This window comes from Takifugu flavidus, chromosome 5 (assembly GCF_003711565.1).
Source record: "Takifugu flavidus isolate HTHZ2018 chromosome 5, ASM371156v2, whole genome shotgun sequence".
Taxonomy (NCBI): domain Eukaryota; kingdom Metazoa; phylum Chordata; class Actinopteri; order Tetraodontiformes; family Tetraodontidae; genus Takifugu; species Takifugu flavidus.
This window is the reverse complement of record NC_079524.1, coordinates 16,049,690-16,063,861: the sequence shown is the minus strand read 5'-3', so window position 1 is coordinate 16,063,861 and position 14,172 is coordinate 16,049,690. Positions and strand designations below refer to the sequence as shown.

At 45.6% G+C, this 14,172-nt stretch overlaps 1 protein-coding gene across 1 annotated transcript; it reads left to right on the top strand.

Moving 5' to 3' along the window:
* Positions 1–2,733: 2,733 nt before the first annotated feature.
* On the top strand, positions 2,734–13,934 carry zbtb34 (zinc finger and BTB domain containing 34). Its single transcript, XM_057032769.1, has 2 exons — positions 2,734–3,026; positions 6,509–13,934. Exons 1-2 carry the CDS (start codon positions 3,009–3,011, stop codon positions 8,069–8,071), a joined length of 1,581 nt encoding a protein of 526 aa, XP_056888749.1. The 5' UTR covers positions 2,734–3,008; the 3' UTR covers positions 8,072–13,934.
* The last annotated feature ends 238 nt before the right edge of the window (positions 13,935–14,172 follow it).

Below are 14,172 nucleotides of genomic sequence, written 5' to 3'. Positions count from 1 at the left end.
CCAGAGATCACTCATCTTTACAAGCCACTCTGTGTTCCCTCAACCCCAGACCACCATTTCCACAAATTGGTTTAATTTCTCAGGCAAATATATGACACAGCTGAGGGCCCATTATCCTCACAATGCGGCTGATTATTGGAGTTACGGTGAGGACTCCGTAAAACCATGAATTGAAGTTTAACCTAGCGTTTAGAACAACCTCTGTGTACTAGAATCGAGCGTATACCATTTGAGCTGATGCTAAGACGGCAGCTCAAAGGCTAGCTTGCGATGCTGCATTGGATACAAATGTTGGAATATTAAAATACGGGTCACCTGAGTTAAGCAGTTGGGTCAGATGAGATCGAAGCCCGTTTTAGCCCGTTGGCCTCGGGTCTGTTGGAAAACCTTTAGCACAAATGCTACGTCCTGTTGTCACTATTCCTCTTGTTCATTCTTCCACAGAAACCTGAGAGCAGCTTCTGCACCTGGATGGGCTGAGCCTTTCATTTACAGTCAGCCCAGGATCAGGCACTGACGGGCCCAGACACCTGTTACTGGGAAATATCTCCTCCATCAGAGCGCTACAGGACTATTCCTGGACGGGGGCACTGGGCCGCCTTTGTCCTCCGCCAGCCGAGGCATTCGAGGACTCTTGGCACACGTAGAAAACAATGTGTTATTCATGTTAATTAACTAAAAAAATCTGGCTACGTACGACCAGGTTAAAAACAGTCACCTAAGAATAAGCATTTATCCCTCCCCCCCACGAAGGTTGATCCCCCTTTGTGGAGAACTGCTCCTTATTTCTTCAGACTGAAACATAATATACACTCTTCAACTATATGATCTGCTCCCTGTTCCAATATGTACAGTCCCGGTCAGGCTGGGGCTGCTTGGGGGGAGTTTGCAATGTCATCTGGGATTAAAACGGAGCAGCACATCAGAGCCCCCAGGCCACACCACCTGGAGCCCTGGATAGCATCCCTGGAGCTGCATTACTCAGGGGCAGCCCCCATTAGCCCAGCACCAAATCATTCCTGGTCAACTGAGTGACGCCGGCTAACAAAGGCCCGTTTCAGGGAAGATTACAAGCCCAACAGGGAAGTCTTTGAATGGGAATTTGTTTGAAATGTTATCAAAACCAGGATCATTCCTGGGGATCAACAAAACTATCTCTAATCACCGCGCCCTCGGCTCGCACGGCGATCTGCTAAAACAGAGAGGGAGAAGGGTGCAGAGGAGAGGAGTGATTTGTTCCACGGGCACACGTGCAGTGGCGGAGCGGTTCCTCTCGGTGGTGATCGCCCACCTGCACACGGAGGAGGTCAGATGTTCACCTGCCCAACTGTCACTCACAGGCTGCAGGACGGCTGCTAACGCTCAGCTAAAGTCTGCAGCTTCTCCCTGCACGTTCTACCCTCCGAGGAATGATGATTGTCCCAGTGATCATGATGGTGGAGCTGGAATTCAGCTGGCTCTGCCCCCCACTGCCTTAACCCCCCTCCCCACGAACACGTCTGCAAGTGTTGTCTTCCATTGATCCTCCCACAACATGTTTTACATAACAGCTGGGTATTTAATTTTAAACGCGGCACATTAAAAATCATGCAATTCTAATTATTATTATCATTATCATTATTATTAACATTATTATTATTAACATTATTGTTATTATTATTAACATTATTATTAACATTATTACCATTATGATCATTATCATTAACATTATTATTATTATTAACATTATTGTTATCATTATTACCATTATGATTATTATCATTAACATTATTATATTATTAACATTATTATTATCATTATTACCATCATGATCATTATTATTAATATCATTATTATTATTAACATTATTGTTATCACTATTACCATCATGATCATCATTATTAACATTATTATTATTATTAACATTATTGCTATCATTATTACCATCATGATCATCATTATTAACATTATTGTTATTACTATTAGCATTAGTAGTGCTGTTGTTATTGGAGCTTATTTTAAATTTGTGACTTTTCTTACAACATGTAGTTTTTATATTATATTTAAAGTATATGACATGTCTGAAAATATGACTATTTACCTAATGATTTGTAAACATGCACGTTCTTCTTATGTGTATTATTAGTATGTAGAACCAAAGTATGTAACAAAACATGTTTATATTTATTTTTATTCATTTAAAAATACCCTTTTTTCCCGTCACCCCATAATTGCAGGTGAAATTTAAAAAATAAATAAATGGAAAAAACAACAACACCATATATGTTGATTGAAAGAGCAAATAAAGTTATTTCTTTGATGCTTTGAAGCCGCGACTCTCGGACCTTCGGCGGTGCAGCGGGCCTGTGGCGCCCCATGTCGGCCGAGCTCTGAAGGCGTCGAAGAGTTTTGCCTTTTAAAACCACATTTTTTCCCACCAAAGTCAAACATTTGTGTTTCGGGGGACGCTGAAAACACCAGGAGGGGGTCGGAAATGCAGAAAATGACGTGCGCCATGTGCAAAAAGTGCTGTCCGACATTTGAGTTTTACATTACAGGTCCAAACTATATGGACAGGTTCGGTTAGATCTGACTATTTTTCCTTTTTCTTTTAAAAAATAAGGGGGATGGAATGTAGAATTTAGTGTTGCACACACACGAAATCATTTAATAATTCTCTCAAACTTCCAGTGCAGAAAATTGGAAGCAGACGAGGCTCATTTGTATCAAAGTCACAAGATAAGAGTCGTATCATCCAGTTGCGGTTCGAAACTCCCGTTTTCCAGCTTCTGGACTCATCACCACGCATCCAGGTCCCGCAGATATTGCACCATCCCGAGATATAGACGAGCGTGAGACAGGGAGGGGCTGCTGCAAAACAGGCTGTTAGATTGAATGCAAAGAGCCAAAAGAACACTTCCTGTTGATGCAAAAATTGCAGCAGCAACTGTCTGACACATCTGGACCGGAGAGGGGGGGAGGCCTGGCTGTGGAGTTAGCGAACTACGGAGGGGAATGGACAACGTTTCATGTTAATCTGGAAGACGGTACGTTTGGAGGCGGGAGGGGGGGCACCTTTGGTTTGGTCACCGCAAAGTGTTACCGTACTCGGGCGTGTTTGCGTTTATGTTGCAGGTAATGCCGCGGCCGTTTGAGAACGCATGCTAGTTAGCATTAGCCGCTAGTTAGCATGGCTGTGCCGCTAGGGCGCTAGCGCTAAGTGTTAGCATAAGCGAGTTGGACGAGTAGCATTTCGTGTGACAGCTGACAGCTCCGACCTGTTTTCGACGGTGGAATAGAACTAATAAATGGTTACATAGCGCCACCTTAGTGTTACGGGAAACAAACTTGATAATGGGGCGAAAATCATCCACCTTATTAGACAGAGCTAAGTGTAAGAAAGTCAGCGTTGCCCATAGAAGTGATCGACTCGAAGCTAACTCGCAGTAGTCGGTGCTTGACTGGGTGATTCGGCCCACGTCGTCGATGTAATGTATTAAAACAATAACCTCTTAGCAAATTACTTTCAGAATGAGAAGTACCGGAGAAAGTAAACAAGGGGATGTGGCGAGCAAAACTCTTGGAAGGAAGCTGCGTTAACACGATCCTTTAGCTCTGCGTGTGTTACTCGTAACTCTCCACTAGCAGTGTGGTATGCGTGGAAAATTCGAAATATTCGTGCTCGCTATGGTAGCCGTGAGCATGCTGGACCGACAGTAAATGAGACATTAATGTTGTCAATGTCGAAGCTGGCAGCCGCGAACGAGCCAAGGCAGCCAGGGCCGAGTTGACCGTGGAGCCCAGCCCGGGACGCGCCTCGCCTGCCCCGGCTTTGATAGCAGGTTTTCCGCCGCCCCTTCTCTTGTCTCGGCGGTGCATCTGCAACGGTGGCCGGATCCAAACACCTGAAATGTGCAACATATTATTGACAAAGTGGAGCAGCAAAGTGGATCAAGTTGCAGGAGGGGGAGAAACTGCATGTTGGGTTTGGGACGTTCCTCCTGAGGACCCCTGGTGAACCACATGCACTTATGTGTCCTGTTCAGAAGCGGATTTCAAGGTTTCTCATAATAAAATGAAGCCGTTGTGGCTTCGCCCTCCGTCCTGTTGCCTTATTTCTCTTTTTGTGGCTTAGCAGTAAAATTAATTTGGTCTAAACCGCTTCCCCAAAACAGTGATGGTGGAAACACCTCAGCGTGTCATCCGCTCTGCTAATCAGGAAGACGGTGTCCTACATATGTCCCTCCATATGTTACACTTTTTACGTCTGCGTTTAAGTTTCCATTTTAATAAGTTACAAAGTGGAGGCCGCTGTGAGGTAGAAATGCTTGTGTGATGTCCCATTTTGCCAGCGGGGGTGAACCAACCTCCCATTCAGGTTTTTCCTGTATGTCCTGTTTAAACTTGGATCATTGCTAATAATGAGAGTCTTTCATTGCACACGGCAAAAGAATCCCTTGAGCGCGTTAGCTGGAGCCCCTTTACGCCGCAGTGAACTGTTGCCCCATGTCGGCTTGCATCCGACTGTCTGGCTCATTACTGTCCTGGTGGTGCTCTGTGCATGTGCCTGTATATGCTGTCGTCTGTGTAGCGAACAGGTTTGCTATTAATGTGGAAACCTGTGTAACTGCAGCCTTAGTTTAGTCTTTTGAACTGTATATAATGCGAGTTATTAATAAATATGCTGTAAATTTCGCATTATAAGGCGCTACTCCCCCCGTCCACCTGGGGGCGCTCGAGCAGAGCAAAGGCGCGACAGATGGGCTGAAGAGCTGAGGAAGACGCTAGTTTAATCGTGTCTTTCCCCTTATTACACGTCCTCGTATTTGGAACGTGTACGAAGAATTGCTGACGACGCAGCTTTTAAGTGGAAGGCTAACGATCGACGAAAGCTAACGATCGACAGCTCGTCATTTTTTTAGCCAGACCACAAAGATCTCGTGTTTGGAAGCGGCCACCTGTGGCTGATCGCCAGGTGCGCTCTAGCATGAGGCTGCTCTCTTTTCTGCTCCATGACCCCTTGAACCCTCTGTGGGGGTCACGACAAGGATGCTGGAGCATTTGGGGATGCGCTAACTTGCTCAAGGGTACCTGAACAGTGCAAATTTTGTCCGAGAACCCGTTCCCTACAGACCCCGGCCCCCGGCCTCCTGGTCTCTTTTGGTTGTTTCTTAGGGAAAGGCTCGAGGGACCCCTGGGGCAACTCCTTCAGGGGAGGGGTGGAGATGGGGGGGGTGCAGTAGTTAGCACCGTCACCTCCATGCAACTGCACTGCCTGTTCTCCTCCTGTCTGCGTGGGTTCTCCCCCCCATGGTACTCTTTTTTCCTCCTACCAACCAGGAAAAATCCGCACAGTCATGAGATTGGAAAGTCTGAATTTCCCCTAGGTGTGTGTGTGTGTGTGTGTGTGTGTGTGTGTGTGTACCAATATACAGAGAAAATGAGAACACGCAGGGCTTTGCAGTGGCAATTATGTCGCACTTGCGAAAGGAACATTGAATGCACGTGCATAGCGCTGGTGCTACACCATTTCTCATCAAAACCGTTAGCGTAGCATCACTAAGTCAGCTTAGAGTTTTTAACCCAAAGTTTACGTTTTCAGAATTAATATCTGATACAACCATCCTAGTCTTCTGAATGAGTCGCCTCAGCTTTGTTTATGGTTGTCCAGTAAACAGGAAATTCGCCCAATGCTAACACTCGCGTCTCCTGACCAGTAGAAAGAGCTGTCAGTGTTGCTAAGCTACGCCACCGAGGCAACCTGGGCATGCAACAAAGGCAAGGGTACCTGCTGTGAAATCACAGGTTGTTTATTATTTATCAGGAAAAGGGGCGGGAGGAGAAATGAAAACGTTAGCTATGCTATATGTAGAGGAAAGAAGTTCTCCATAACAGCCTGAGCTGCGGCTGCTTTGTTTAAACATAGAGTCATGTGACATCGTGGGGGTTCTGGGTGTTGCTATATGACCGGGTCAGAACATCAGAACGCACATACCACCGCTGGGTGCACAGGAAGCCGCCCAGTTAGCCTTGGCTACCATCTTGCTTCTGGCTATATTGCAATTTATTCTTTATTTAATATGTATATAATATGTGAAATGCTTGTTTCGTAGGTTGCTTCACGATTACGGCTCCTTGGCCTTGATCTTTGATCAGACATCAAAAGCTACATGTACTTGGGTTATTTTTTCTAACAGTAACACTCAGCTGTCACGTAGCCACCTCGATCAGGGAGTAACCCCAGACCAGCTAGCGGCAGGTAGCTGGCACACTTGGGTTAAATTTATTTGCCTGCTATCTGTATCGGCCATATTACTGCTGATAAATGTAAAATTAAAATATATATAAAAACCCCATTTAACCATGTTGTGGGTGTTGATGTTGTGCTGTTTGTCCACCAGGGGGCGCTATAGCTCCGACTCATTACACGGCACACTCTTGTTTAGGGAACTGGAAGGGAAAATGATGTTATTTCTAAATGTACACACCAGCCGATATATTTTTTTACATTATTTTTTTTCCTCTCCAGGCCACCGGCAAACTGGAGAAGCATATTCAAGAGATGGATGACGGCAGCTACATCGAGTTTGATGTGCCGGAGTTCAGGAACACCGTTCTGACGCAGCTGAATGAGCTCCGGCTGCAGGGCAAGCTGTGTGACATCATTGTTCACATCCAGGGGCAACCCTTCCGAGCCCACAAGGCTGTCCTGGCAGCTAGTTCCCCGTACTTCCGCGACCACTCAGCCCTCAGCACCATGAGCGGCCTTTCCATCTCGGTCATCAAAAGCCCCGCGGTGTTCGAACAGCTTCTCGCGTTCTGCTACACGGGTCACATGTCCCTGCAACTTAAGGACATCATCAGTTTCCTCACCGCTGCCAGCTTTCTCCAGATGCAGGCCATCATTGACAAATGCACCCAGATCCTAGAGAGCATCCACTCCAAGATCAGTGTCCCAGTTAGCATCGGTAGCCCAGGGAACGAGGAGCTGCAGAGCAGCCACAACGGGGTGGACGACAGCAACCTCTTTGTGAACCCTACCCAGATCTCCCCCCCTTACTACTCCCGACAGAACCAAGCAGGACAAGAGGTGCGCATGGAGCTGGCAGGGAAGGGCCTCTCCCGGGGCCGACCGCACCAGGAAGAGGGGCAGTCGGACCGGGCCAGCAGCGACAGCGTGTCGGAGCACGACGCTCCCGCTGAGGGAGAGACCGAACAGGTGGAGCTGATCGGGAAAGACGGGCAAGTGACGGACGTTCACGTCAAGGTCGAGAAGGTCGACAGGCCCACCTACTCGGATAGCTCTTCAGCGGGCGACGATGGCTACCACACAGAGCTGGTGGATGGAGAACAGGTGCTGGCTGTCAGCGTGGGTTCTTACGGGCCCATCATTCAGTCGGCTACCTATTCCTACTCAGGGCTGTCCTCCCCGTGCTTCGTCAACCTGAGCAGTTCCAGTCCGTCCCGCTCCATCCTCAGTGGCTACAGAGGTGGACGAGCCCGGGCCAAGCGCCCGCTGGCCATCCCGTCGGGAATGCTGAGTCATTTCAAGCTGGGCTCAGAAAACGGCGACTTGCCTGCGGCCCCCGCGGGACTGGAAAACGACGTGCGTGAGCGCAGCCTGCACAGCCAGTGGTACCCCCACAACGAGAGACTCATTTGCGTCTACTGTGGGAAGAGCTTCAACCAGAAGGGCAGCCTGGATCGCCACATGCGCCTGCACATGGGCATCACCCCTTTTGTTTGCAAGTTCTGTGGCAAGAAGTACACCAGGAAAGACCAGCTGGAGTACCACATCCGTGGCCACACGGACAACAAGCCCTTCCACTGTCAGATCTGTGGCAAGTGCTTCCCGTTCCAGGGCACCCTCAACCAGCACCTGAGGAAGAAGCACATGGGGGCGTCCGAGATCGGCAATCATATAGATTCTCCAGAGCGGCTGGAGAGAGGATCCAGTCAGAAGGACCTTGGGGATCCCCCCGAAGGCCTGGCCTTTGAGGCACAATATGCAGAAGAGGCACCAGCTAACGATGTGGAGGAGAGTTCAAAATGCAGTCCAGAGGAAGCTCAAGCGTCCAGATGTGATTTTTAGCCCCGGCTTCAGGTTAAGGAAGCTTTAAAATGTTCTCCTTTCTTTCTGAATCAACTCCCTCCACTATGGATGTTTCTTCTTTTAAGGGGTTTCTGTCATATTTGGGCAAGTTAGACGAAGGAGGAGGGGGGGGGGGAGAAAGAAAAAAGGGTGCTTTATAGAAATTTGATTCTTTCAAGCAAAGGGAGCCACATTATATATTTGAGGCGGTCGCAACAATCAAGACCCTCGAATTGATTTTATCTTTTCCTGTTTTTTACAAACATATTTACAAAGTTATATAGGCATGTTGCAATAATTGATAATGTGAAAGCTCTGGTAAAATGCTCGTCATATCACCTTTTTACCTGACCTGATTTTGCACACTCGGCCACAAGAGGCCACTTACACACAATGATTGATTTTATTTTTATTTTTTTCTTTTACTTTTTTTTTTCCTGCCGGTGCAAAGCTTGGTGTGACATCAGTACCTCACGATTCAACTACAAACAAGGACAGTATTTTAACTCAGTAAAACTCACCGGGTTCTACCTCATAGCCAAGAACCTACCAGGCATGTTCACCTCATTTAACCGTTACACATTTTGTGCACACCTCTGTTTTTGCCAAACCCTGTAAACTTTACAGCGTAAACTTTACAGTGTAAAGGATCTTTTTCGCAACACGAAGCCTTGATACTAAATGAAACGATTCCTTGCCGACTGCATGGATTTGGAACAAATTGTCCAATTTTTTTAATGGTCAGCCAGGTTAAACTAATGCTTAAGAAGGTGCTATGCTAGGAGTGCATTACATTTGCTAGCTTTCTTGTATGTTTTTGCCAATAGTGACAGTAGAGAGAGAATGGCCCCTCCATACTTTACGAGTTTTGCTGGTTTCACCAAACTCTTTCTATATCTCATCACTACTGGAGCTCTCACTTGAGGCCAAGTCCTACTGTCGTCCATGTAATGGGTGAAGTAATGTCCACATACATTTAAGTTGTTTGTTTTTTTTGTTCCTCTTTAATCTCATTACTGACTTACAGAAACTGAAAAGTTTATTTTGTTCTTATTTGATTAATTTTTGTGTCCTGGGGTAGGCTTGTAAGCTCACTTTTATGTGTCTAATAGAGACAGGATGGCTAATGGTCTGCAAGGAACCGTAGGGACAGCTCTGGATCTGTTCACTGAACCTAGTTTCAATAATATGCAAATGAAAAAGATCAAAGGAATCTCAGCCATTTTATCACACTGCTTCTTCCACATTCTTTGATTATGCTTTTAGGTGTGTTTCCTCTTTGTTTTCGGCATTGGTCCGACCTACTTTTTGAAGCGTAGATAGAGGGATGGATTAAGGAGGAGAGGGCAAGCGGTGATCCAAAGTATCGACGCACTTTGCAGAGTCGGTCAGTGTGGCAGAGATCTTGTCCAGCTGCTGTTTTAGCTGGTTTCTGACACAACGGGATTACTGCTGCTGTGCATTACGCTTGGGATCTTTGTATTTTCTGGTTGGGATCGGGATCAGGATTAGGATGGGGATGTTGTTAGTTTGTGGGTGTGGAGGCTGAAATGAAAAAGAAAGCTACTAATGTTCCAGCATATTTAAGAAAAGATGGATATTTCCAAATGTAGGCAGCAAATAGTCGTCTCCATAAATAGCACTAAAGATCTGTTTTTAAGGTTAAACTGCCCCTCAAGACTTCAGGAGGTGGATATATACAAAGATATATATTTTTGTTGTTTTCGCTGACCTACCATTTAGTTTCCCATCCATCCAACTACCCCCCCCCCCCCCCCCCCACCTAGTCTATGCTAATTTTCTAATGATTTTCTACTTTTCAAACCTTAGTAGGGACTTTTTGCAAATATCGGTTATAGCTAGTTTTTCTTTTTCTTTGTGCAAGAATAGATCAAGTCAAATTTCCCATCACTTCCATAATACTTTGAATGTACTTTCTGTCATCTATAGAACGACTGGTTCAGCACCTCGCTCGATCAGACAGACAGTTAATACACCTATATGAAACTACACCACCTTATATTAGTGTGACTGATAGATACACACCACAAACGTTTTTTCGTGCCAAGAGTTCTCACCAAAGACAGATTTTTTTTTCTCTTTTTTTTTTTTCCTTTTTACGGTGATTATCGACTGTGTTACTTACCTGAATGCTCTTTAAGAGGAACGGGAGGCTAATTTTAACCTAAGATGAGTTTATTTCTATTTGCAATTGGTGTACATTTCAAAGCCTTGATCAATCAGTCACGTGAAATTGGAATTTGCCGAAATGTAAAACATGCTACATGAAGCCATACGAGAGAGGACAATGTCAAATGTGTGCAATAGGGATTGTAGTGGTTTGAACCCAGTTTGACAAAAAAAAAAGAAAGAAAAAAAATCACACAAAAAGTGGCATTTTAAACACAGTGCCTTGCCACATTTTCAATTCTGGCACTTACATTCCTGTGCCTCCTTCATTTTTGAATGAACTACGAGAGACGATCAGAGAGATTAAAGAAAAGACGGATGATTCTGTAAGGAAGGAATTCATGGTAAGCAACTGTTTTTGGGTTTAGCCGCAATCAGCCAACGCGGAGCTTCTCGGTCCACGTTGTCGTTTTGCGACCGTGCTGAAATGTCTGCCGCTAATGCGACCACAAACGACAATCCTAGCAATCTCCCACCATTTCTAGTGTTTCGGTGATGGAAGGAGATGCAGGAAAAAAGCCGTCTTCTCTCCTTTAAGCGTCTATTAGTGACGCAACAGATTCTTCAATTAAAACTAGATTTGGAGAGAAAAACCAACCCATTTTGCTGTCGCTTAATTGCACGTCGCTGAACCACAAATTGTATAAAATTGCCTTTTTTTAAAGCTAGTTTTTTTTTTCTAGATTTTTGATGATTGCGCACTTAAAGTTTTTGTTTCATAGTGAATACAAATTCCATCCAAAAACCTAAAGAAATTACACTTTAAGTCTCCCTAGTCACTTTGTGGGGGGGTCTTTCAAACCTGTGGGACAGTTAGCCAACATATTCTGTTGTTTTTCTCTGTTCTTCCACGGTTGCTGCTAAGGTTTTGAGATATTAGCTACAGAGGGATCCGCTTTCTTACACCGGTGGTGTTTTAGGAGAGGCCTCATCCATCAAACCACCACTTGAACCTCTCAATGAGCTGGGTTATATGGCCCCAAAATAATAGCCATTATCCAGGCCAGTGGCCATAAATGTGGTCTACGACTTAATCGAAAACTGTCTACTCAGTACAGTACAGGTGGGGCCAAGATGATTGTAAAATCAGGCAAAATCCTTGATTTCTTCATGGGAAAATTGGTGCATGGAGCTGAAACAAGAAGCAGGCAACGATGACACAGCTAAAATCTTGGGCCCCTTGGCTGTTAATGGTCAGAGGACAGCGTCCTCAACGAGTGGCTCTGTGAAGGTCGTACGTGTCTCTAGGGGCCGTTTTGGTCTCTTATGCAATTTCAAATTGTCCCATCTGGTCCCGTTCGCATGGCTTCCAAGCGTGTGTGTTCACTTTGACCACCCACAGATTCGCAGTATGATTGAGAGCCCTGGGCTCTGCGCAGACCTCTCCAGGACCTTGGTTTCGGTGTTCTTGAACAACTGTCGGTGTGTCACTGTCTTGTTGGAAGACCCAGCATTGACCTGAACTGCCTGAGAGCAGATGTCTTCAAATGATCCCTTTAGACGGCCACATCATTTTCATTTGTCATGTTGCCATGGGGCCAGACGAGGCTCCCTGTGCCTGATACTGCCAAGCAGCCCCTCACCATGATGCTCCCACCACCATGTTGAGCTGTGGGAACTGCGTTCTCCGGCTTTGGGGTGACTGTGCCCAACAGTTCCAGTCAAGCCTCATAAGAAAGCAGGGCAGGCTTCCAAAACCCACCATGGCCTTCCAAAGGCTCCTTGATTAAAGGGCTTCTTCTGGCCCTGGAAGCCCACCATGATGAAGAGCCCCTCAACCGTCTTTCCCGGGACATCAACTCCCAAAGAGTCCAGATCAGCAACAGTCATCTTGGCAGAATTCCAGGGTGTCCTACTTAAGATTTACAATCCAAATAGTTTCATTAAATTTGATAATAAGGCCAGCCTGAATAGATTCCATGAGTACCACAGGCTACTAATCAGCAGTGGTGAGCCTTTGCTTCCATCAGGATTCGTCAGTGATGGAAGCATTTGGCAGAATTGTGGGCAAACATTCCAAAAATCCAAATAGTTTTGGCCTCCGCTGTTGAACTGTATCTTGTATAGAGGCGAGGCGGATGATCCCATATTGTCCTTATCTATCGTATCAACACTTGAAGCATTGTTGGAGTGACGTCACGTAGTTTATGCTACGTAGAAGGGAAATCCTCTGTAAAGCTAATATCTCCAGACCTCTGCGACCCCCAACGAAGCTCCCGAATAAGAAGCACGCAGGGGTGAGGAGAGCTGCTCCGCTGCAGCTTCCTCCTCTCCACGCTGCTAAAAGCGAGACGATTCCAGTTTTGCAGCCAATCCAAATACTCGTTGAACTGTTTCGATGCTTTAAAACGACCCCACCCAGAGAAACCCGGGCTCTCTGTTCCACCCCTCAACCTGGAACAGGAGACCATCGTTGGGCCCCCAGTCATCAAACACGTTTACAGGGAAGGCTGCCAGACTACTTTTGTTTTTTTGTTTGTTTATTTTCCACATATATAATAATAAACTCACTTCAGGTAGTTTACAAACACTGATACAGGCTTAATAACAAACTTGAGTCTTCCATAGATTTTCCGTCAGTTTCTGTCCACTGTGTATCGTTACAAGAAGCAATAACCTTTTTAAAAGTGGCTTATCGGCTTCATCAGACCTAGCCAAACATCGGCCTGTTACATAGACAACCAAGTGAATGTCAGGACGTGGGCGTAGGACTGGAACAATTTGATGTGGTTTTATATATATATATATATATATATATATATATATATATGCTTTCTAAAAACGTTCAACAGGTGACTTGAAAGAAAACAAACTGACGAAAAGAAAAGCGGCATCGCTTCTTGTCACTCGAAAAAGTGGTAGTCGGGAAACTGCTGGGCACGATTGTGGTTCAGTCTTAAGACTGGTGGCACTGTCAGTCGCACCTCCAGCTGTGATACAGGGCGAAAGGGATTATGGGCTGTATCGCCACTGTTTGGGAGCGTGCAGCCTGTCATCATGTCGCGAGGCCCCTCGAGCTCTGGGACTGTAGCCGCGGCGACTCGGGAATCGGAGGGGAACTCGTCAGTCCCGCTAGTGTCTTTCTTCTCCTCGCACGATTCCCTAAGCTCCACGCCACAGCCTCTGCGGCTCACACATTTGATGACAGGGCAAAAACCGTAGAACTCAGGGTTACACGATTAAAATGGTCTCAATGGACGTACACACTATGTCCGTAGTTTAATAGTGCACTTCTCTTCAGGTGGGAAAACAAGTCCTCAGTCAGTGGTTCCCAATCTGCCTCAAGGTTTCAATGAGCCCATGTTTTCCACAGAGCCGACAGCTCAAGGAGCCTCAGAGACTAAAAGCCCCGGCATGAGCGTACAGGTGCCCTGACTCCTGTTTTATCCACTCTACACACAACCTCACAACCCAACTGTGAACCTCAGAACTCTACTGTTTTTGTACAACTATGAAGTAAATGAAGCTAGCTACAGCTGACGTATCTATTGCCATTTATGAATTTATTTTAGCATGAAATAAAATATATTTATTCAAATTATATATTTTACTCATAATCATTCTGCGCTGCTTGATTTGGTTCTTAAGCTTGTAAATAGCTTTTTTTATGATATAAAAAAGTGTCCATAGAATAATGCATTTGTAAAATAAAGATGCTGATTTGGCTCTTAAATTGACTTTGTTGTGTCTGTGACAAAAACTGTCTTCTTCTTCTTTATGTTTGTGTTCAGTATGTAGATTTTGCCCACAGCAGAAAGAGAATCTCCACAGTGTAAATGTTGCAGCTAAAGATAAAATTAAAATTATGCGTCCTCAGTTAAAGGTGAGTGGTGTGCAGGCAGGCCCGATCCTGCAGAGGGCGCTACAGAATAAACGGAAAAGGCCCCTTTCACCTCGATAACTTTAACGTT